Source organism: Squalius cephalus (genome assembly GCF_949319135.1).
Source record: "Squalius cephalus genome assembly, chromosome: 20".
Classification (NCBI taxonomy): domain Eukaryota; kingdom Metazoa; phylum Chordata; class Actinopteri; order Cypriniformes; family Leuciscidae; genus Squalius; species Squalius cephalus.
Genome location: NC_137141.1, coordinates 4,397,735 through 4,424,154, shown reverse-complemented (window position 1 = coordinate 4,424,154; position 26,420 = coordinate 4,397,735). Strand labels below are relative to the sequence as shown.

The window sequence follows — 26,420 nt, the reverse complement described above, 5'->3', positions numbered from 1 at the left end:
TTTTATCAATTCAATTGATTAGACATGCTTTTTGAATATAAAAATGAAATTAACCATTTAAACAGAATCCAGAAAAATAAAGGAAAAGAGAAGTTTGGAAAAATAAAACTGAATTTGGGGACAAATTTGAGAAAAAAAAAATTTCATAGGTCCTTAAAAATAGATACATTTTTGTTCAACTTTTAATAAATTGCTTTTAAACTGTTTCATGATTTCAATTGATTAGACATGCTTTTTGATTACAAATAAAAACGAACCATTATTCATTATCAACGTGTTTTTCCATTCCACTGCACTCCTCCCATTGTTTTTCCAATATAAATGCACTAGACGCGTCTTTAACAGCGGCACTCGTGTCTTTTTCAGCGTTTAAAGCCGTTCTGAAAACGAGCTGCACAAGTTAAAGCGGCGCTATGCAGTTTTGGCAATTTCTTCGCTGTTTTCTCGTGGGTTTCTCTATAGAGCTCCCCTACAGCTGCGGAATAGATATTTGACAACACTGTCGTCAAAACTCGTTGGCGACTCGCCCCCTCCCATCTTCTCCCTCCTGTCATGTGCATTTGTTTTCACAGAAGCCGGCGAACGCACGGAGCCATGTCCACTGAGGTATGTATGATACACAGAAGGCTAGCATATAAATGTGTAGATAGTGTATGTGAGCAGTGCCGTAAAGCAATTCGTTACATCGCGAGACCTGATATCACGCGATACTTCCTGACGCTGAGGCCGCCAGCCCAAAGTTGCAAGGGTGTTTTTTCCGCTCAAAGGCGCTAGGGGGGTGCGAGAAGACCACCATTCAACCTGAAAAAAGTCATATAACCATTCCTGTTCGGTTAAGGTAAATTAAGCTAAAAAAAAAACCCTGCATAGTTCTAGAGCCCGACCGATATATCGGCAGGCCGATATTATCGGCCGATATTAGGCATTTTCAAAACTATCGGTATCGGCATTTATAACGGCCGATAAATGAATATTTCAAAAATAAAATAAAAACGGACGAAACACCCTTCAACCATGTTATGAGTGTTGGCGTTGTATAGTTAGTCCACCAGAGGGCACTCTACACCGTCCCTGTTGGCAACACTCGTGTATAACGCGCCACACATTCTGCAACCTGCTGATCCAGCCAGAGTCGGGCAGAGAGAACCGCGAGTGAGATCATCGGTGAAGTGTGTTCATGGTGAGTTGGTAACGACTAGGGTTGCAAAGGGGCGGAAAATTTCCGGTAAATTTCCGGAAAGTTTCCAGTAAATTTCCTTGGGAAGTTAAGCTGGGGAATTTTTGAAATATTCATTACCACGGCAACCGCTTGCGCATCCTCTCTGAAAGTAACTGTACACATAAGAGACGGATGGATACATTATTTAAGGTTATTTCTATTCGTTAGATATGAACTTGTTGTCAAGTAAGCTACGTTGCAAGCATGTGCGTCTCTCTAAACTTTCAGTGTGCTGCACTGCTCTAGTTGACTTCTGCACCTTCCCCCCCGAAAATATCATGTTAATTTTGAAAACGTAATTCCTTTTGTAGATCCTCTTGGTCATTCTTCATGTTTCTTTGACAAATATCAGTGTCTCAGTCTCACGCACGCTGCACGTGAGTTAACCACGCCTACTTATTTACATGTTGCGGTATACACGGAATAAAAAAAAATCTGTTACGGTTGACATTTTCTTCCGCGGTAACAATATATACCGTCATACCGCCCAGCCTTACTTATGTGGTAAATAAAGTTATGCTAGCTTATTTAGCATCTAACTTATCAGCTTGCTATCTACTAGATGAATACATTTGTAGGCCTATGTGATATTTGCAATTTAAACATTTAATAAATATATTTCCCCATAATATCATCAAAACTTACTTCACTTTGTTTAGTCCACAGGCTCAAATGTGTGCCTTGAATAGTCTTGTGCTTTGGGCTTCTGTACATGTGATGGAGGCATGCACAGTGCCAGTAGGTGGTGTGGTCTCAATAGCCATGCAGTAAGCAGTGTGCTATGTGCGTGTGATTGAGGAATGGCATGGATATTCAAGTGTATTTGAATGGCATCTGTTTGTTTTAGTCAAGATTATGCTAAAATATACTTTCCTCAACTATATTTAAGTTCCCTATGAAAAGCCAACCCTCAACTTTGAAAATTCCCAGTTTATTCCCATTTATTCCCATAAATTCCTGTTAATTCCCTTAAATTCCCATTAATTCCCATGGAAAGTTTCCATCTTTGAAAATTCCCAGAATTTTGCAACCCTAGTAACGACTCACGAGACATACATTGCTTGAATAACAATTAAAAGAACATCCCTATCAGTTCTCTTAACTCAAATAAGGATGACAAAATTCGTGACTCATGTCCAGTTTTGCTGCGGATAAATAAGCCGAGAGTGAAGCGGAACAACGCGACGTAGGCTATATTCACATAAAATGTTAACACTGCAGTTCACAAAAGTTCATAATGTGCATGTGCTTTAATGCTTTGTCGGTTAAACATTTAATTTTAAATGCTGATGCGCTGTTCTAACGTGTGCGTTTCTCAGCGCGTACATGTGAAGCTCACATGCACTAAAAGCCTTTCTACCAGCGCCTGGATACTGGACTAAGTTATCTTTCGAGTATTATTGTGCTAATACTGTTAAATACACACAAGATTTACATAAACAAAGTCGGTTGTCTAAAGTGAAGGCAAAATTGAGAGAAAATCTGCTTGTCAAATGCGTGTACATTAGACGTGTCGTGCTCAGCTCTTAAAGAGACAGTAGCAATTGTAAACACATTGCCTCTTGTCCTTAAAGGGATAGTTCACCCAATAATAAAAATGATCTCATTATTTACAGGCACTCTAATGTTGTTCCAACTGTATTAATTTCCTTCTAATATTTTTCTAATATTAATAGTTTGAAGAATGTGGGTAACCAAACAGTAGCTGGTCCCCATTGACTTCCAAAGGAGAAAAATATACTATGGAAGTCACTGGGGTACATCAACTGTTTGGTTACCCACATTCATCCAAATAACTTATTTTCAACAGAAGAAAAAAACAACTTGAGAGAGTAAATTATGACAATTTGAATTTGTTGTCAATTTGAATGTGAAATTGTTGTTTTCTGGTATCTGGCTTTTTTTTTATCGGTATCGGCACCCAAAAATCCATATCGGTCGGGCTCTACATAGTTCACCTTTAAAATAAGCTCAACTAGACCATTTTTCGTTTCACTGACCTGCATTTATATCAGCAAAAACGCATTCTGTGTGAACTGGCCCTTAGGCAGCATAATGGTCTAATGATGGACTATGTGATTATTTAATTACTACAATACTAATTTCTCGCTAAAAATGACAACAAAAGCGTAAAAGTGGGAGAGACACTTTCAGACACTCTAAAGGCCTGTTTACACCTGGCCACTTCATGCGTTTTCTCAGATCGGATAGCGATCTGATTTATCCAAACGATTTCATTCACACCTGGTCACATAAATGTGTTTTCGCAAAACGGATATAAATCCGATCTTCGGTTCCTGTATGCAGATTTAATGGAGTTCACGTCACCGACAGCAACAGATATGAGCTGAGTTTTATTGATCATCAGCTAATTTCAAAATCAATCCGCAATAGGAGAGAGAAGCAACAGCCCTGATAAGATCATTTCGTTTCTTTACTTTTAATGAAGATGCTTGTGTGTTAAGCGTCTGCAACTTACTTTCAATTAGATTTGCGGTGCAGTGGCGCCTTCATTTCTGGCTATAACATGTCATATAGCCTATAACGCTCTCACACGTTTAGTTTTTAGGAGGAGTAACATTTACACATGTGGTTTCAACAACCAGATGCATTTACACTTGTCCAGTTTCGTCTGGAAAGCGTCTCAGATCTCCTTTTTAAGTGGTTTGAGCGATCGGATTCAAATCTGTCTCTAATGCGTTTCGGAGGGCATTTACACCTGGTCTTTCACGAGGTGTAAACAGCCCCTAAAGATATGATGATCTGAATCAAGTGTGTTAAAAAGGCGTGAGTGCAGTGGACTAGCACTGAAAACCAATGACTTGTGGTCCATGATGGAGTATGTAGGCTACTCACTAGGACAGTAAACCTCACAGAGTTTGAGTCATTATTTAGGCGTCCGCGTGTCTCTCTTGACAGAGAGGTCCCTGCATTAACATCCTCAGAGGTCTATAGTCCACGGACACATGATGGTGGTGATGATGTACCTGATCCAGGAGTGAGCAGAGGTCCCTCCAGCTCCAGCGCCTCCTCCTCCGCCTCCTCCAGCTTCTTCTTCTTCTTCTTGGGGTCGCGGGGTTTGCGCAGTAAGGAGAGCTCCTCGGGGTGCCGGATGTCTGCAGAAGAGGCACTCGTTGTAATTAAAACTGAACTCATCACAATACACACAACCAGTCTCAGACTCTGAAGGCCATAGAGACGGAAAAGGAAGACTTGGAATGATACGTTTCAATAAGTCTAAATGCAAACCTTTTTAAAACGAGCCTGAATTACAGCATGTCTGAATGAATAGAATCAGGGATGATTTCAATTGCCGATAATTCACCCTCACACACTGCAGTGAAACACATAAAGCATGAGCTGCAGCACTGTGATTTGATAGCAGGTTAATTAATTCACACAAATGACACTTCTTAAGCTGTTCTCAAATTAAGCCCAAGGAGAACAAACACAAGTGTGTCCAACAGTCTGCCCCACCAAAGCCATTTTATTTTTTAATTCAGTTTTGTTTTGTCTGTTTTAATTTCTCTGAATTCCATTTTTTTATATGTCATAAAAGGGCATGTCTAATTAACCATTAAACATGTACAATTTAACAATATTTAATTAAAAGTAAAATTTTCCGCCCTGCAAAATCTTTAAATTTTTTGTCTTCTATTTTTTTTTTTTTCTGGATTCTGTTTTAATTGTTTAATTTAAATTGAAATGTATTAATTAAAAAAGCATGTCTAATGAATTCATAAAATGTATTAATTTACATACATTTTTCCCAAAATAATGAAATGTTTAATTTTTTCAGAAATTCTGTATTGACCGTTTTATTATTTCTGGATTCATGATTTAACACAAGATACATTATCAAAACTGGTGTCAATAAAATTAAGCGATAAAACAATGACATTTTAATTAATATTTTAATGAAAAATGTATGAAAATATATATATATATATTAATTTAAATTAAACTAAATTAAAATAAAGTGCAAAACATGGAAGAACAATTGTGTGATAGACTTTTAAATGTTTATTTTATTTTATTATTATTATTATTATTATTATTATTATTATTATTATATACTGAACATACATAATTCAGAGACACTAAAATATAATGTGCAGCTTTACTTTTTATTTGTTCATCCAAAATTCTCCGCGACAATCCGCATTAAACAGCGAATCCCATTTTTATGGATTCTGCAATTCTGTGTTTTCCATATCAAATCAAATGAGATGTCTCAGCAGACCAGCGATCTGAAGAAACCTTGAGAAAACGACTCGAGTATGAATACAAGTATAAATTTTGCTTACATAATAAAGCACATTTTAAGAATCGCTGACAGTTTTGGCACTGACTGACTTTTTATTGAAATTCTTGCACTTTATCTCTCCACTACTTAAAGCGTTATGGCAGGACGACCTGGATTTTCCACAGTCCTGGAGGAAACGAGTGTGACGGAGTGCGAGTGTGTGTTGGGGAGGGGCTTCACGGCTTGGCAGGAATGGCTTGTTTAGTTGTGTTACTAAAGCAAAAGCATTCCAGAGGTTTTAAGAGCTACCAGATGGTAGTTCTCTCTCTCTCCGAGTCTGCCCTTTTACAGCCATGTGTGAGCGAACCGTAGCAGGACACGGGAGAGCTGGGAGTGAGGGAGCAACTCCTCTCAAATTCCAGTCAACAAACAGAAGATCCTTCAGCAAACGCTCCCAAATAAACATCCATAACTCACATGAAGCTCGTAGAGATCGCTCTGACTGAGAAACCACACATTTCTCATCTCATTGCAGCTCTGACAGGCAGTTCTGGAGAAACGCAGTCCACTTGCTTTAGGAGGTAAATAACAACTCATTTTAAGCATCACACGAGAAAGCAACAGTTAATGTGAGGAGAACACACCAATCAGACCCACAAAACAACTGATACCACCAGAGAGAGAGAGAGAGTTATGAAGTCAGTGTTGAACAATGATACGGCCTCTGAATGACCACACACACTAATTCAAGAGCTACACGTCACATCACAGGTATTCACAACCATTTTCCAAGGCCTAAAGTAAAAGTAGACGAGTATCTGTAATAGCTTTGACAAATAATTGCAACAGCAATTCAAAAATATTTGCATGTGAAAAAGTTAGTCTGCATTTACATGAATGCACATCTATTCTGACACGCTGTATTCTTCATGCATGCTTCTGTTGTCTGATTAGTTATTATAACGACGGCAGGAATATTAGGCTAATATTATTGCACCGATCCAATATAGCTGCATGTACACAGGAAACAGTGTGAGTCGCCTCGCGCTTCAATGGTTTAAACACATATTGAAATGCTCACAAAGGAATCAAAATTTTTACTTTATAACAAGTATCCGATTCCTGACCTCAAGTATTCAATTCCCAGCCCTACTAAAGGTGCATCCCAATTTGCATCCTATTCTATATCCGCGGACACTGTGGATAATCCACGGCTCGGGCGAGTAATAAAAAATGTGACCCTGGACCACAAAACCAGTCACATGGGTAAATATTTGGCCGAGATACAACTATTGAAAATCTGGAATCTGAGGGTGCAAAAAAATTGAAACATTGAGAAAATCTCCTTTAAAGTTGTGCATTTATGTTGGCGATTGTGCTGCATTCACTCACAAAAATACATGTTTTATATATTTATAGTAGGAAATGTACAAAATATCTTCATGGAACATGATCTTTACTTAATATCCTAATGATTTTCGGCATAAAAGAAAAATCGATAATTTTGACCCATGCAATGTATTGTTGGCTATTGCCACAAATATACCTGTGTGACTCGTGACTGGTTTTGTGGCATTTGACAGGTCGCGGGCAGATGAGAGATAAATCATTAATGTGTTGATTTCAATAATAGACACTGAACTCTCATTTCACTGTAAAACACAATGATCATGCGTCACTCTTTTTAATTTCATTTTCAACAACAATATACATTTCTCTCTTCAGGGAAAACCAATAAAGGAAAGCAAGCCTTGTGGCAGCGTTTTAATTAAATAGTTCACCCGGCCGAATAAAGTGTCGGGTGTGTGATATGTAACGGCTATATATGACAAACTAATCAAGCCTTTGCTTGGGCTGAATGTGTTTAAGTTGTTGTGTTTGAGTTCGGGAAGTTGCAGAGACGGAAACAGTGACACTCTACTGTAAGTTTGAAGGGAGTAAAGCCTGTGTTTAAGCTTTTAGGATGTGCCATTTTGGCAAAGAAGAACTTTTACGTTAAATAAATTTTCATTTAAAAGCAAGGTACTTCAGTGCAATGTGTTACCATATCATCACACTTTCAGTCCCCCTGTGGTGAAAATCCAGCTTTTAATGTCGTTTATGTGTCTATGTGGTGTTTTTAATATGCTTTAAGACAAACCATGTGTAAATTCATAAGTCGACAGCATTGCTGAGTATTTTCTCCTTAAAACTGCAGTGAACCAAAGACAGTCTCAAAAACACGCTTTGAAATCGCTGGTGTTTCTGACGTCACAAACTACCTTGTAACCAATCAGATCAACGTGTGATCGTCAACCAGTGGATCTCTGAGCTGAGTGAGTGAGTGGAGGCGGGGCTCATTTGCATATTCATAGAACCACGCATACTAAATGAGGCGAGAGTGTAGTTACATTAAAGGCATGAAGAATTTTTTTTTCACGGAAAAAACAAACAAAATGATCAAAGATGAGAGAGAGAGAGAGAGAGAGAGAGAGAGAGAGAGAGAGAGAGAGAGAGAGAGAGATAGATAGAGAGATAGATAGAGAGATAGATAGAGAGATAGAGAGATAGAGAGATGGACTGCTGTAAACTTCCCATCATGTTCAGCACACGCTTCAGACATACTGTCCAAAAGCATCTGGAATATTAAAAATATCTGAATTCCATTACATTACATAAAAAAATGCAATGGGGACTCAGAAACAAAGAGGCTATTATTGAGAGTACAGTCCATTAGATTACAACCGGCCATTTAATTGCATTTCAGCAACATTTTGCCCCAGTTCCAGCAAAAGAAAGAAAAAAAATTATTGTGATATACTGTTATTTTCTTATCATGAAGTAAAAATGACTCAGGGTCCCACCCCCCATTAGCTGGTTATTTTTCAGTTTGACAAAAGCAATTACCGAAAATCAATAAAAGGCCAAATATTAGATTGCATTTATTAAATCTGTAGAAGTAAAAATAAACAAAAATCCATTAAAAGTCCAAGAGCAAGAATTTAAATAATCAATGGAACCGTTAATAACAATCGGAATCCTTAAATTCCTTATAATTCCCATCCCTACTATTCCATATTAATTGTTTGTTGTTGTTGTTGTTTTTTTTTTGTATTTTATCCCATTTTAAACCCCAACACATTTGTTTCTAGCAATGTAGTATTCAAGTAATAATAAACAAAGTAAATACCAAAATTTCATGCTATTTTGTGTGAGAGAGAGAGAGAGAGAGAGAGAGAGAGAGAGAGAGAGAGAGAGAGAGAGAGAGAGAGAGAGAGAGAGAGAGAGAGAGAGAGAGAGAGAGAGAGAGAGAGAGAGAGGGGAGGTCATCAGACTTCTTTCCTGGTCAAAAGAGTTTTTCTGCAGATATTGAAAGCTCATAAGGCCTTGTTTCCCATAAATGGACACAACAAAAGTTACACTGCCAGTTACATTGATAAGAATCGTTTATAAAAACAAGATTTGGAGCAGTTCAAGGACATGCTGGCTCTTAGTTATGCTAAGAAAGACCAATCATGGCAGCTCAGTGTGTTTAACAAATAATAAAGACCAAGAAATGTGGTTAGTTTATCAGATAGCAGTGCTATGGCATTATCGCCTCAAAATAACTGCAGTGCCACAGTATTTCCAACGCTAGAAGCGTGATGCACAGTAGTAAATACTATAACACGGCTTCCAAACATCATAAGTGATATTATCACCACACTACTTGCCAACAGAACACCATGTTGTATTATGTAATAAGTTATATTTGTGAAACTACTCAAGATAGGATTATAGAGCAGAATCACTGACATTTTGCAACTAAGTATAAATCTGTATTTACAGATTTATCAATCAAATCAAGTTAAAATTCTCAAATTAATTTCAAATGACTTGATAAATATTATGTATATGAATATTATGTTTGATTTTTTTTTTTCAGCAATGCTGTTGATGTTATACTGTCTTTAAATCGATTAATGTCATTGATACTGGCTTTATATCAGTAACCCTGCTCCCAACAACATAGCATACTCCTGCTTGAAATGTGTACTGGTGCATCATGCATTATACAATATTGTGAATTGGATTAAATTGTTTTTTGGGGGAGTTTTCAGACCTTTAGATCATTTGCTTTTTTTCCCGAAACAGGGATTAAAGGTGTGGTATAATGCCCCTTTTCACAAGATGTAAAATAAGTCTCTGATGTCCCCTCTGTTGATATTTTTGTTAAAATTGTCACTTTTTGAGGGTGAGCAAAAACGCACTGTTTTGTGTCTGTCCCTTTAAATGCAAATGAGCTGCTGCTCCCGGCACAGTGGGCAGAGCTTCAACAGCTTGTGTCCTTTTCCCTCACACACACATGCACTGAACATTTCAAAATGTTTTAGCCTTTTATGTTCAAACCGGAGTCAGGCAATGATGGAGAGACTCGAGAAGAAGTGACAACATGTAGAAGCAACTGGACATTTCTGAATGGTTAGTTGATGAATTTATGTAGCGTGTGTGTAGTTATCTTCTAGTCATTGATTAGCATATTCTGTCTTGATAATCTATAAATCGTGTTCAGGGGGCGGGGTTTATGTAAATTTTAGGGTTTGTGATGTCACTAACCCGGGAGGAATGTCGTGTAGTCTCTACCAGCCGTTTGTTGTAGTGTTTAAAAAGCCATTTCTTTAAAAGCAAATATCTCCCTTTGCTTTGAACTTTGAGCGTTGTAACTTTGCAGATGTTGTTTATGATCAAACAGCAACATTACACACTAACTAAAGCTAGAAAATTGAAATCATAATCAACCACCCCTTTAAAATTGTTACAATGTTGCAATTTCTTCGTGTTTCAGTTTGCTTTCACAAGGCAACTGACCTAAATGGATCAACATTTCTTATTGTGGCTTTCTTTGTAGTTTCGCTATTACTTTATAATTCTGAGCAAACATCAAGGCTTCATCTGTATTTTAATGCGTTTTGGACAGTTCTGAGATATGCATTACAGCTAGTTTTTGCTCCAGGTTAACCCGTAATTCATTTTGAGAGGCATTAGCAAAACAAACACTGCTGCTTTTCACGCAACACATGTAGTAATTACTAATCGAACATATGTCCGTTGGGTCAGATTGCTTTCTCCCCACAAGGGAACGGCTCCAGAGTTCGCCTTCAAGCGGGCCGAGACCAACTCGGTCAGTTAGTTCATCCCTGACGTATTTCTGGAGCGGATCTGAGTGTGATCGCCATTTTCATATAGGCCTATGCCTAAACTAACTAAACCAAGGGAGGACACGTGCTAGGTTCTGAAACAAATGCTCTAGACAACCCAGGTATGAAAACGGCCTTAATAGCCAATATATTTAAAGTCTCCCTGTGATGATGGGGACTTTTAATGTTGTTTGTTTGTTTATGTGGTGTTTTTAATCTGCTTTATAAGGAAACATGGAATTAGTTTCCATTGTTATGCTGATGACACTCAAATCTATATTTCATCACGGCCAGATGAAAACGCTAAATTATCCAAATTGACAGAGTGTGTTAAAGATATAAAAGATTGGATGACGCGCAATTTTCTTTTATTAAATCCAGACAGGACAGAGGTACTAATCATCGGTTCAAAAAACCACCCACAAAACCTCTCACAATACAACTTTAACATAGTAGGATGTCCTGTTACTTTATCCTCTACAGTAAAAGACCTGGGTGTTATACTAGACTGCAACCTGTCTTTTGAAAATCATATTTCATATGTTACAAGAACCGCCTTTTTCCACCTTAGAAACATTGCTAAGCTACGTAATATGCTATCTGTTTCTGATGCAGAAAAGTTAGTTCATGCATTCATGACCTCGAGACTAGATTACTGTAATGCTTTATTAGCCGGTTGTCCTGCATCCTCAATAAACAAGATACAGTTAGTCCAAAATGCCGCCGCTAGAGTTCTTACTAGATCAAGAAAATATGATCATATAACACCAATTTTATCATCACTGCATTGGTTACCTATAAAGTCCCGTATTAACTACAAGGTATTGCTACTGACTTATAAAGCCCTAAACGGCTTAGCTCCAGTCTATTTAACGGACCTTCTATCGCCCTATAATCCATCGCGCTCTTTAAGATCACTAAATTCGAGGCTTTTGGTCATACCTAGGATATCCAGATCCACCAAAGGAGGGAGAGCATTTTCACATTTAGCTCCAAAACTCTGGAATAGTCTTCCGGATACTGTTCGTTGCTCAGACTCGCTGTCCCAGTTTAAAACTAGATTAAAGACGCATCTCCAGGGTCCGAAATTAACACCCGCCAAGCGCCAAATGCGGGTAGATTATCCGTTTGGCGAGTATATCTCAAAAGGCTATCCGCCACAGTGGCGGGTGAATGTTCATACCAAAATAATAAAATTATCAGCGCGCACGCGCTCTTCTGCCTCTTAAGAACGAGCAGAGAGAGAGAGAGAGCGAGCGAGCGAGCGAGCCCCGCGGACAAGCGTCAAGCTTCCCCGTACTTTTTGACAAGCGTCCTTGACAGGGCGGCCAGAGCTTCTTTGCAGCTCAAGTCGGCGGCGGTGTATATGTACAGTTAACGTTCTATCTGTTGACGGCGCTGAGGAAAAAGTATGTGAAGCTCCCGCCACTGGAAGAAGCGGTCGCCGCCCATTTGTGTCCTGCTCATCAAAGCCGTGCAGAGCGTCTTCAGCACTCGCGGATCGTGCATACTCCGCCGCTGGCCAGGCTGCTTCTGCTTTACACACCATGGCCGTTATTTTCTCGATAAAATTAGTTTTCTCATAGCGTTTGCAACGCAATACTCGTTCCCTTATCTCTCAGGGAACCGAGTTTACATAAGTTACCGAGTGCGTTCTGCCTTCCCTTCCGAGTCAGGAAACAAAACAGACAAAAAAAACCCAGACATTGTTCAACCCAATGATAGTAATATTTCATATATTTCTCTCATTTGATCAATATATATAGTTTTTTTTTTTTATTATACATTTCAAATTTTGCTCTGGACAATTTTTTATGTTTGTATTCAACATAATATGCCTACCTTATTATCTCAATTAAAAGTACTGAAATTAATGTATATGTGACAAAAAAAAGGCTGTTTAAATTATTTTGGCCGGTAAAAAATATGCTTGGCTGGTGGATTTTTTCATCTACCAGTCCCCGTGGCAGGTGAGCCAAAAAGTTAATTTCGGACCCTGCGCATCTCTTCAGCCAGGCATTCATATAATACTTTTAATCTTACAGTTAAATCCGACCTCTAGTTCATAGACGCCAGAGGAGAACTGGCCCCCGACTGAGCCCGGGTTCTCCCAAGGTTTTTTTTTCTCCATTAGGTCACCTGATGGAGTTTTTTTTCGGTTCCTTGCCACTGTTGCCTTTGGCTTGCTCAGTTGGGGATACTTAATTTAATTAATCAATCAACAATACTATTGATCAGCATTACCAAATGTGGACGTTTTCCACTAGAAACAAACATTGATGTATTATTTTAATTTAATACTGTGAAGCTGCTTTGATACAATCTGTATTGTGAGAAGCGCTATATAAATAAACTTGACTTGACTTGACTTTAAGACAAACCATGTGTAAGTTCATAAGTCGACAGCATTGCTGAGTATTTTCTCCTTAAAACTGCAGTGAACCAAAGACAGTCTCAAAAACACGCTTTGAAATCGCTGGTGTTTCTGACGCCACAAACTACCTTGTAACCAATCAGATCAACGTGTGATCGTCAACCAGTGGATCTCTGAGCTGAGTGAGTGAGTGGAGGCGGGGCTTATTTGCATATTCATAGAACCACGTATACTAAATGAAGCAAAGGTGTCGAGTTACATTCAAGATATTTTAAGGCATGGAGAATGTTTAAATATGTCATTTTGGTGATCAAAGATGAGTTTTAAAGGATAAAATTATTTAAATAAAAAAATTGCAGTATGCTAACACATAATTCCAAGCAATGATTGTGCTGGGTTGCGAAAAATAAAGACAGCTGGTTATTTAAAAACACAAGCCCTTGGATAGGTATAGAAAATACATCAACTCATGAAAACAATTGTGTTTTCAATCCATTTCATGGGGCCTTCAAGCTGCCACTGTATTCTGATTTAACACCATCTCTCCATCCAAACCCTACATCTATTCTCAGCATTAAAGGCTGAATGTGCTCTAATGTATATCAAAATAACACAATTATCATGACGTATTGTTCTTCACGACCAGTGGGAATATTGAGTTAGGCTAATGGAGTTTATTTTAGGGAAGGCACTCACTGAAGGTTTTGCAGATGTCGGACACGGCCTTGAAGACACGGTCAGAGAAGTTGACTTTCACCCTCATGTGCTTCATGTTGGGAAGCTGAAGTCGCAGAAGCTTGTGTTGTGGAGTGAAGAGAAGCCTGGCGTCGGCCTGAATGCCATATTTATCAAGCGTCCAGTGGGTCTTTAACAGCCAGGTCTTCTTCTTTTCCCACCACAGTGCGTGATCTGACCAGTCCTTCTTCACATCTAGATAGAGAGAGAGAGAGAGAGAGAGAGAGAGAGAGAGAGAGAGAGAGAGAGAGAAATATGACATGGTTAGGACAATTGCGAATTGAAAATACACTCAATGGAAACACGTAAATTTCGCAAAAAACTTTTTCCGCTCGCATGAGGTGGTTTTTCAGGCAATTTGGAAAAAGAAATATTTCGCAAAACTGCAATGGAAACAGTTTTTGCGCATTTACAGGTCAGCTGATGTAGATGGTGCGGTGTGTTTGGACAGAATACGACACAGAGCTCTTTATTAAATTCATAAAAGACAAAATAATTACAGGAATACTGGATTCTAAACCTCAAAGAAATGCCCCAATCAAGACCTTGAAGCAGAAATGAGGGAGAAACACCCAGAAACTTCTCATATGTGCCGCTCACAGTATAGGGACATCCCGCGATCAGATACGTGATCATACAAAAGGAATATCTTTATACCGTATCCCAAAAGAAACAAACCGAGAAACAAGTGGTTGGCGGCAATAAACAGGCAAATCGCTGATGGTGGTGTTTGGCTTCCAACTGTGTGTGATATAAGGTACAAGAAGTAAAATGTAAACAAATTATAAAAGTGCATGTAAAATATACAATAAAGTTTAGATGAAATTATACAAGGTTACTTGACTTTTTACGTCTATTCAGTTTTTGTAACATCATGTCCATGACAACCGATAGCCTGCTAAGCTTTTGTATGCTTTTAATGAAGCTCCGGTGTAGCGTGATGGGAAGTGAATAAGGTAACGTCAGCTGTAAATGTCACCGAACTCAATGTCAGGAAGTTTTTCTACACATTAAATGCCTGTAAAAAGAACTTGTGGTGCTTCATATGGATCTATGATTTCTAATTCCTTTATCTTCCTCTATGTATATATATCTTTTTGTGATGCTAATAAGTGCGATGACATGACGTGAAGAGTTAGCTGACGGCTGCTGCGCTAATAATAGATAGTGGTGGGGGAAAAATCGATTCTGTCCAGTATCGAGATATTTTGCGCACGCAATTGATTATATCAATACTGTAGCGCAAAGTATTGCAATATTTAGGCTAATTATAAAATAATTATATCATTAGTATAATAATATACTCCCTAATATATTACCCACCCCTAATAATCATAGACAGTAGATCCATTGCCACTGAGTAGCTGATGGATGTATTCCGTCAAAATGGCTGACACGCGGCTAGGGGTCACGTGATTGGGAGATCACTATAGGCTAAGGGTCTTTCCTTGCCATTAAAGCTTGGAAAACACACGTGTGTCTCTTTCCATTAAAAATAATGGCTAGTGTGGCGGCTGAGATATACATAAACCTACCAACATCCGTCACCATGATTTTTGGAATGACTTATCGCGAGAGGAAAATTTTTTAATGGAAACGGCGTCATTTCGCAGAAGTTTTTTGACGACTTTTAAAAAAAAAAAAAAGGCAAAAGTTTCACGCAAATCTGTAATGGAAACGCGGCTTTTTGATAAACACTCGGGATGGAAAGTAGCCAAGCTAAAACTGGCCTCTAATTTGCTTTCACATCCAGCAATGCAATAGAGTTGAACGAGAGGTCAACTAAAGAGAAACGTGGTTCAGTGTCAGATGTGTTCGTGTGAGACTGCACTTGCCAGAGTGGAGGCTTGCGTTCTGGCCTGGATGAAAGCGTTCGCCGGGAGGCTCGAGCACACTGGCCGAAAACAGGAGCAGTTTGAGGTGAAGCGCTGGGAAGTGTTTGTGTGTGTGAGTAAGGAGATCAGGGTCAGCCCTTTCTCTTTGTTCCAGATTCACATTGTAATCTGAGTCTGATACTCTAAACCAGCTTTTCCTCTCACAGATGCACACAAACAACTCGAGCTGCGGGCATTTGTGGAGAAGAAGAATCCAATTCACACTTATCAGGTGACACATTACACATGCCAATCAGGGCTCTGCACTTATATATTAGTTTTATAAAAACACTAGTGTTGCCACAGAAATGGCATTTCTAACTTCCATACAATACCTTGAAAAATATTGAAATTCGACACCACAGGGAAATATTATCACGACAATAAGGGCATAAAATTTGAACAGTTTCTAAGTTAGTTTACGCTTGACCCTCGTCAAAGTATTTTCTTATCAACTGAAACTCTGCTGTCTCTTGCAAGAGTTAAACCCTTATGCTTTTGTTTTGGTGGAAAACTACAAATCAAATCACTTTATTGTCACAACACCATGAATAAACTGTGCAGGTGGTGCAATCCTTCAGCACGGTAGTATCGGATATACACACTAAACACACTGACAAAATACAATAGGATATTATACTATACACTCGGTAATAAAACCGAACCACACCGTTCTCCACCCACGTTCATCTCAAATCTGACGACGCATAAGCATCTATAATATGGTTTGTTGAAAATAATCAAAACAGAAACAGAGTTAGGCTAATATACAGTACTGTGCAAAAGTCTTAGGCATGTTAATATCCCCACCCCAAAAATGGTTTTAAGTCAGTTATTCATATCTTTTGCTGTAGTGTGTCAGTAGGAAATATCAGTTTACATTTCCAAACATTCTTTTTGCCATTAATTGTAATAATCCAGTGAGATTTGTGTATGCACAAGGAGTCTGACAGCAGCCGGTCTGATCTGATCTCACCATCATCGAGTCCGTCTGTGATTACATGAAGAAACAGAAGAAACTGAGACAGACTAAATCCAGAAGAACTGCGGGAACGTCTCCGAGACGCTTGAAGAAACCTTCCTGCAAAGCTCCCTGAGAAACTATGCGCAAGTGTACCTGGACAAAATCCGTTTTAAACGCAAAGGGTCGTTACACCATATATTGATTTGGATTTGTTAATAGAAGTTAAATCATAAATAAATTCAATTTATGATTTTATTTTTGAAAGCATTCTCACTTTACAGCATTTTAACACAAGTGCCAGTGCTTCTCACAGCACTGTAGCTTTGCAGGAAGGTTTCTTCAAGCGTCTCGGAGACGTTCCCGCAGTTCTTCTGGATTTAGTCTGTCTCAGTTTCTTCTGTTTCTTCATGTAATCACAGACGGACTCGATGATGGTGAGATCAGATCATACCGGCTGTTGTCAGACTCCTTGTGCATACACAAATCTCACTGGATTATTACAATTAATGGCAAAAAGAATGTTTGGAATGTAAACTGATATTTCCTACTGACACACTACAGCAAAAGATATGAATAACTGACTTACAACCATTTTTGGGGTGGGGATATTAACATGCCTAAGACTTTTGCACAGTACTGTATGTTTCAGTCGATAGATACGCATTCTGGCTTCCCCCAAACTTTGTTCAATACGAGTGCCAATATGACCAGTCATTTACGCCATCATAACGCACAGAACTTGCTGGCGCTGTGAGAAGATTGATGTGCGCACACACCCGAAGCGTCTTATTAATTCTCTTTCATATCTCCCTGCGCTTAGACAAATTCACACACATTTATCTCAATATGTCCACCTTTGAGAGTGTCCAAGTCAACATAGCCGGTAATGGCTTACGTAAACAGTGGAGGAAGAACGCATACTAATATTCCTGCTGTTCTTCATGTTAATCTAACGACAAAAGACAAAGAACTCACTCGTTGCTCTTCACTAAATAACGTTTTTGTAAATTTAATAAGGATTAACCTTTATTTAATTTGTACAGTAAAGATTATATGCAGTGTTATTTTACATTTGATTTCTTTATTCAATTTCTGTACCTGAGAACTGAATATTTAAAATATATTATTATATTTAAATATTTAAAATATTTAGACTTACCTGAAAAAACCTTATTTCATTTGTATCTTTATTATATTTTATTTTAATAATCTTTGAAATTTATATTAGTAGTTTTAGCTGGAATATTGAATTTGGAATCGAGAATTTAAAAATGTCACTGATATCTAAAATTGTGGGTGTCATAACCTTATTTATTACAATACAAGTATACATGGGTCAAAAACAACAAAAACAATAACTATATTCTTCATGTATTGCTTTCTTTGTGGTGGGGCCAGTGAATATGGAATCATTGAAATCAGTGAATTAAATCGAAAATCGAGAATCAAATCGAGAATCGAATTGAGATCTTATGATCCGGCACATCTGGATCGATACCCAGCCCTAAAACAGACAAACACAAAAATGATGTCTTGGTGAGTATCCTAGCAGACACAGTCGTTCACATCTTAAAGGGGTCATGAACTGGATTGTTTTATTATTTTATAATGTTGCCTGGGGTGCCCTTATAATGTTAGTATGATTTTTACATCAAAAATTGTCATAATTTATAAATAAAAGCCATTTTTCCAAGCCTGATTTCAGCCTTAGATTTGAACGCTCAGTTTTAAGGGGCGTGTCTGCTGTGAGACTGCAGTGTAAACGCCCACTGCTGTGATTGGCTGACATGCTTGCATATGAAATAGCTAGTATTATATGAACTCTCTCGAAAACGTTTACTACGTTTTTACTATTACAGCTATCGAGATTAACAAATCCTGAAAAGTATCTTTTTAAGCATTATATTTAAATCTATTCCATCGCATGAAAGGTTGCAGCATGATGAGCACTGAGCAGATGACAGACAGTCTGTTGATCGCGTGAATAAAGATCTTATCATTGCAACGCAATTTTTGCACTCTCACAAATGCTTACACCAAATCACAATGCAAACACGATGTGAGTACACAGTAAGAGCTTCGTTGTGTAGTGTAACAGTGTCATTATTTCATCACGAGTTTGGTAGGTGTCCAGATAAGCTCTCGCGGCTCGCGCTGTGCTGTTTGATTGACAGCTTGGGCGATTGAAAGGGATCGTTCTTTGATCGCTTTCTGTATATAATTTAATAACAGTTTAAAAAAGATTATTTTCATAATACTACGAGAAATTATGTGAAGTTGATCGTTTAGTCACTGAAGCATAAACAGTATTGAACGATTTTAAGAGAAATATCTGAACTTGAATAATTACACCGAAATCACTGATCGCAGATCAGGCATTAGAATACACATGGTTACTTACATGTTGCTGGCAGATCCGTGTCGGGAAATTGTGATTGACTGATTTAATAAAGTTTAACCATGCTGGAATCCGAAGGAAGCTTATGACTGTCTTCTTCCACAAACAGGCACTGCACAATATTTAGTAAACTGCATGTTTATTGCTTGTAAGTAGCTCGATCCGGTTTAGCAATCATCATGTCGTCCTATGTTATTTAGCATGTTTGGGCGAATCGGTGGGCGGGGCTAAACAGGCCGTGTTGAAGTAGGCGTTGATCTTCTTTTGTGGAGGCGGTGTTTTATCCTCTTTGACGTCATTGTTCCCCACTTTGAAAAACGAGTCGTTTGCTGAGCCTGATGTCTATAAAAGCTTTTATTGGACTAACAAGGTAGTTTTCAGTTCTGAAACTTACAGGATATTATTATAGTATGATGATCTCTTATATGTCAAAAGCTCAAGGACATTTTGATTTCTCAGTTCATCACCCCTTTAAGTGAATGAAACAGCATGTGCATCAGTATCAGTGTTTACTGGATCTGTGCATTATGGCTTAAAGAGACAGCAGCCTAATAATCCTGCTCTCCTGTTTTTAATGTTAATCAAATGACAAAAGACAAGGAAATCACTCACTGCTCTTGATTGAATAGCTTTTGTAATCTTTATTTAGCTAATTTATACAGTGGAGATTATATGCAATGTTGTTTTACATTTGATTATTTCAATTGTATTTCAAACTGCTAGAAAAACCTGAAAAGCACTGTTTACTTCATTTGTATCTTTGCTCTATTGTATTTATTTGTGCTGTTGCTTGTAGTTTGATTATTTGTTCTTATTTTCTTTATATTTTTGTTTGACAGTAGTCCTGTCTCCCCTGAACATAGCCGAACCGCACCGAAACCGGGACCCTAAAACCGTGATAAAAACCGAACTGTGAGTCATCTGAACCGTCGCACCCGTACTATACACAGAGCATGTGAACATTTAGGTTAAAAAAAAACACACTAATCACAGATTATGTTCACCTCTGCAGAAGTGGTGTGTAGTTTGCAGTAAAGTATGCATTAGTGCTAGCCGAGAAATCTAGACGCACCCTAGCGGCAGCAAAATGTATTTTGCAGCCAGGGTAGTCTAGCAACTCTCCATAGACCTTTTTGCTGCAAAAACCTAAATTGGGTCAGGCCAATCACGTCGTGTATAGAGTCGGTGGGGCGGGCTTAACATGACGACAGGGGCACGTTCAAGTTCAAAACGGTGCGCAACGTTTTGCTACGGTTTCCGGGTTGAACATCACGTCATGTTTCCTGGAAACGGCGTGCAACGGCGTGCACCGGTGTTTGAGATACGTTTTCTCTTGTTTGGTGGGTGTGTCAGAACTGCAGTCCAATCAGCAGCAACATGTACATAAAGCACACGGTATTAAACTGAACTCGCACAATGGGTTCAATGACAGTAATTTACAAATGTGTTCGACGCAGCTCGGTATACGCAACAACTGAGGATATTAGAAGACATGTTTGTGTAAGTTTTATTATAAAAATATAGGATATCAACATAATGATGTAGTTGTTTATATTTTTAGCTTCATTGCAAGTGTATGACATTTGGTATAGAAATAAACAATGGCAATGAAGTGCTTTTCCTAAAAATGAGAAAGAAAATACAGGGTATTAAAACAGTATTACTACAAATAAAGTCAGTATGTGAGGCTAAATAGATGTGTTTTAGTCTGAATTAGGTAAGATGTGCTTCCATTTCAGTTTCAGCAATCCCTTCACTCGATTGGGATGTTCTCTTTTGTTCTGGGCGGCAAGTGCAGTAACTGTAACATCGGGCATATTTTGTAGTATTAAACACATATTTATACCGACTTCATCAGGCTCAGAAAATTCTTCACAAAGAACACAAAGAATGGCCTTCTCAGCTGCCATAGTTGCAACTCTTGCGTCATCAGAACAGTGTGTTCAACACATCACCGTTTCTGTTTAAAAAACGTTGTGCAACGTTTTGTCGGGGCTGAACGCAGCCCAGAGTTGCGACGGTTAGGGAACCTTGAAAACAAAGAATGGCGGAGCTGCTGGAGAACAGCGGTCTTTTGAATCGGCTTTGGCCGCGACACTGGAGGACTTGCAGTTAAAGGGATAGTTCACCCAAAAATGAAAATTCTGTCATCATTTACTCACCCTCAAGTTGTTCCAAACCTGTATGAGTTTCTTTCTTCTGCTGAACACAAAGGAAGATATTTGGAAGAATGTTTGTAACCAAACAGATCTTGGTCCCCATTGACTACCATAGTATATTTTTTTCCTACTATGGAAGTCAATGGGGACCGAGATCTGTTGATTACAAACAATCTTCCAAATATCTTCCTTTGTGTTCAGCAGAAGAAAGAAACTCATACAGGTTTGGAACAACTTGAGGGTGAGTAAATGATGACAGAATTTTCATTTTTGGGTGAACTATCCCTTTAAGTTTTTCTTTGAGAAAAGAGCAAAGAACGGCACTTCAGTCATTTAAAAAAAAGGAAGATGTGTTCGGAGTTTTGCCGACTGGATACGGAAAAAGTTTAATATACTGATCAGAGCCATAGAGAGATTCTCTATACCGATTAGCTCCCCTTGTTGCTCTGATTGGTTGAAGCACTGTCCTATTGCGTGCAGAGGGATTTTGAGAGACAACCGTTTATCCCGCCCCACGGATTGAACCGTGTCTATGGAGAGTTGCCAGACCTAACATCTTGATGTAGGTCTGGCTTGCCAGGCTACATTAGTGCAGCTGGAAGGGAAGCTTGAATATGATGATAATAGGTTTAACAGGCACTTCTCATTCAACTGAGTACAATATGCTGTAATCATCTGTCCACAGAAGTATTGGAAATTATGCAAATGTGAACATGCATAACGAGCACACGTTATGCTCACAGCAGACATGGAGTTCACTGCATTTCTGTGAAGTGAGAAACACTGAAACACAGATAAAGCTGCTTGTGTATAAATGTTCACAGCGCAGCGCTTCGCTCTGAAACACGCAGTGCAATGGACTTTAAAGTCCCCCTGTGGTGAAAATCCAGCCTATGATGTTGTTTATGTGGTGTTTTTAATATGCTTTAAGACAAACCATGTGTAAATTCATAAGTCGACACCATTGCTGAGTATTTTCTCTTTGAAACAAAGATGTCTGTCTATGACGTCACAAACTACCTTGTAAACAATCAGATCAACGTGCCGGCAGGCATTAGCATATTATTAACAGGGAACTAGCAGGGGTGTCTCGAGAGATGCCAAGATATCTCTGTATATTTTTTCTGTTGATATGAAAAATCGGGTAGATTTAGCAATATAGCGGGTGTATCATGTATATTATGATGTTATGATGAACTATATGACGTTCTGAGTTGTTCAAAGCGTTTCTGATGATTGTAAGAAGGCAGCTGTGACTCTGAGATGGCCAACGGGAACATGGTTTGTGTAACATTAGCAACACATTATTAGCTGTTAATTACCGTTATGTGTCCGACGTTGTAAAGACACATTGTGCAGCGTTTACCTCAGTAAGTTGAGCGAGTGAGCGAGTAAAAAAAAAACTTTTAAATATGTAATTTTGGTGATCAAAGATGAGTTTTCACCCGCCCAAGTAGCAGTGCTTCTCCTTCTGAGAATATAGTTCCCAGTATGTATACAGTACACGGCTGTGTCTCATGTGACCTTGTTATTTGTACACGCTGTGACTATACAAATCACAACATGTAAATAGGAAAATGTTGGCGTTATTTAGTCACTTATTGGGAGCAGTGTGCTAGCTGGAGCTGTTTACCTCCAGTCTTTGTGCTAAGCTAGGCTAGCGGTGTGTGCGTCAGAGAGTTACGGCACGCACGGAGATGAGAAGGGTATGTATGGACTTATCTGACTCTGGGGGATACGGTGAATAAGCTAAAGTCCTAAAAAGTCGGCGTGTTCCTTTAAGGGATACAATAATTGACTACAAGGGGACTTTAAATAAAACACACACGCTGTGGTGTGTCAACTTGCTGTTGCAGAGAGAGCGGGAAAGTGCAGCTGGTACTGGCATATCGATACTGTGGAAAATCAGTATTGAAACAGTTTCAAATTTTAGTATTGATATTTATGGATGAAAAAAAATCTATATCTTGACAGCACCTAAAGACACTAATGCTAATGTGACACGATAATAAAAATTATAGGGCTGGGTAGATACTGACACAACTGACACAAATTTCACGATTCGATATTCATTCGATTCAATTCAATCCCAATCTTTTAAATAATTAGGCACTGAAATGGTCCCGGGCCGTGAGCGAGTGTCGGGTGGGCCGGTGGAGTCTCTCCATCAGTGATGTCAGCAGACAGGTATGCATGCGAGCAGACAAAAGAACCCGTTCTCCACTCAGCGGCCCACTATCCAGTTTCTCCCTGTGTTTGTGTGACTATCAAAGTTAGCAGTTTAGAAGATTGTGTTTTCTTTTGCTTTCTGTGTGATTTAAAATTTTTGGTTCAAACGCGAGAATTCACAAAAACACTTTTTTTTTTTGCCCAAATAAGTATAAAACATGAGTTCAGGTTATTATTTGTTAGATTTTTTCAATTTTTTTGGAAAGGATTACGAGCCAATATGTTTATTTCTAAAAAAGAACAAACTAAAGACACTGTGATAAAGTTTGTTTTTTAAAAATTTTGAGAAATTTTGGTTCACTTTATTTTAAGGTGTCCGTGTTACAGTTTAATTATACATTGAGTAATATTAATGAACTATGTACTTACTATAGGGTTAGGAAAATGGGTTGGTTTAGGGTTAGTTGCATGTAATCACGCATAATTTATAGTTATTACTACAGTAGCATCTGTAACAAAGACACTGTAAAATAAAGTGTTACGGAATTTTCTTATTTTATTAGGACAAAACAATGAACTATCCATTTCTCAGCACATCTCTCGAATCTCATGTCCACTTCTGTCACAGCTGTGACCATTTTCCTCCAGACAGAACCGCACTGACTCAGTTTTTCTCCTCCACACCCTACAAACACACTCTTCACACCGGCCCCGTTTCAATGACCACATCTCGTTCACCAGCCAACCGCGGCGTCCAGCTCCATAACAACACACACACACAATACAGACAACAGAACATGCTCAATTCTCAATCACAGTCTACAATCACTCTGAAGAAGTTTAATATAGAGCTGCACGATTAATCGGTGAAAGATCTCGATCTCGATTTAAACACGCACGCAATCTCATTCCTGAATGACATTGATTCGCATGTGTGTGTTTAACCATTTGACAAAATCACAGCACAACATGCAGATCTGCGCTCTGACCCAGAGAGAGGACTTGTTCAACCACAGTATCATTATTTCTGTTACAAATATCAGAAGCACTTGGATAAAAGTTTATAGCTTGTATATAAACTCTGATGTCTATGATAGCGATCAAAATAGAGCAAATCACCTTTTGAAAGTAACGTGGCACTTCAAATAACGATTGCATCGATTACACCAAATGACTTAACAAAATGCATTTGTCACTGAATCATTCATACAGGAGATTCGTTCAAAAACGCGGATTCATCCAGTAATTATAATTCATTGAGTCATTGAATCATTAATTCAAAGATTTTTTTTTTTAAGAATTCGACGCAGCAATTAACATTTCGACTGAACATCTAATAAATTACAAGTTATTTGGTTTAGTTGTGTGTTCAGAATCATGGGAGAATCATGATCTCTATTTGAAACCAAAAAAAATTGTAATTCTCAATTTATTCTGAATCGTGCAGCTCTTGTTATATAGAGCCAAAAGCTTTTAGCCAACATTGCCAACTAATAGAAATAATCAAAAAAGAGAAGCACTATCCTGTACGCTGCTATTCTGCTTTGTAATTTTGGGGATATTGTCCAGGAAGATGTGTGGTTGCTCTGTATGTTGATTGTCCAGTGTGAGGAGATTAACAGTGGTGCAGAAAACACTGTGTTAAAGATTAAAATAACATTTCACTTCCTCACAAGATGAAATGGACTTATCTAAGAAAGAGAGAAAGTCCTGTTCAAGATTTTTTTGACCATATTGCCCAGCCCTAATAACAAGGCCGAGAGAGAGAGAGAGAGAGAGAGAGAGAGAGAGAGAGAGAGAGAGGGGGGGGAGAGAGAGAGAGAGAGAGAGAGAGAGAGAGAGAGAGAGAGAGAGAGAGGGGGGGGAGAGAGAGAGAGAGAGAGAGAGAGAGAGAGAGAGAGAGAGAGAGAGAGAGAGAGAAGGGGGGGAGAGAGAGAGAGAGAGAGAGAGAGAGAGAGAGAGAGAGAGAGAGTATAGAATAGAAAGTAGAATACTGTACAAGTCATGCCAATAAAGCTAATTTGAATTTGAATTTGAATTTGAGAGAGAGAGGGGGGGGGGGGGGAGAGAGAGAGAGAGAGAGAGAGAGAGAGAGAGAGAGAGAGAGAGAGAGGAGAGAGAGAGAAAAGAGGAAAGAACAAAAATAATCACTTTTTTTGGGAAGCTGTTACACCCTGTGTGAGCAAAATCTATACGTTTTAGTCCAAAGCAATAACATTAAAGGAGTAGTTCACTTAAAAATGAAAATTCTGCCATCGTTTACTCATATGAGTACCGTGAATGAGTTTCTTTATTCTGCTGAACACAAAAGAAGATTTGATGGTTGATGGACCACATTGACTTCTATAGTATTTTTTGTTTCCTACCATGGAAGTCTGGTTTCCGTCATTCTTCAAAATATCTTCCTTTGTGTTCAGCGGAAGAAAGAGATTCATCCAGGTCTGAAACAACTTGAGGGCGGAATTTTTAAGTGAACTATTCCTTTTACTAGCATTTTCAAAATGAGCGTTAAATTAATTACATTATTAAGTTTTAATTTACTAAGTGTAAACAAAAGGATTATTGTGCTGACACTAGTAAAATCTATATATTAAATAATGTCCGTAGTCTTTCCTTCCTGTGACGGGAATAAAGCCAGATGCAGATGGACTCTCCCTTTAAGGGTGGAGCAGACAGCTGGTGATTCTGTACAACACTTCACAGCGGGGTGTGTGTGTGTGTGTGTGTGTGTGTGTGTGTGTGTGTGTGTGTGTGTGTGTGTGTGTGTGTGTGTGTGTGTGTGTGTGTGGCTCGACCCCTACAGTCTCCGGCCAAGCTTGTGCCAAACATCCCTGATGAATTTCAATGAAACGATGTCAGTCCATTTTTGGGACTAGTATGATTTCATCTTTGACCGACATCCACAAGAGTCATTACGTTGTCATGCGCAAGCTATGGAATAAACACGCTCACAGATTCAAACACACACACACGATTTTTCCAGAGGATCTCCAGTGAGACTGGTTTCCCAGTCCTGCCATCAGATGGGAGTGCTGGGAGAACGGCCCTTCATTGACCATCCATCAAACAGCCTAAAGAGAGGGCTGTAATTTAATTAGCTGTCGGCCAATCGCATTTCTTGGCTAA

General features: G+C 38.6%; 1 protein-coding gene across 4 annotated transcripts in view; it reads right to left on the bottom strand.

The window, feature by feature from the left end:
- The window catches only part of fermt2 (FERM domain containing kindlin 2), a 90,932-nt gene that overhangs the window by 44,941 nt on the left and 19,571 nt on the right, over positions 1-26,420 (bottom strand). For all 4 annotated transcript variants that reach the window (XM_079853192.1, XM_079853189.1, XM_079853190.1 and 1 more), the window contains exons 3-4: positions 13,692-13,925; positions 4,207-4,335 (exon numbers count right to left, since the gene is read on the bottom strand). In XM_079853192.1, coding sequence (XP_079709318.1) covers positions 4,207-4,335; positions 13,692-13,925 — 363 coding nt within the window. The remainder of the gene's footprint in view (positions 1-4,206; positions 4,336-13,691; positions 13,926-26,420) is intronic.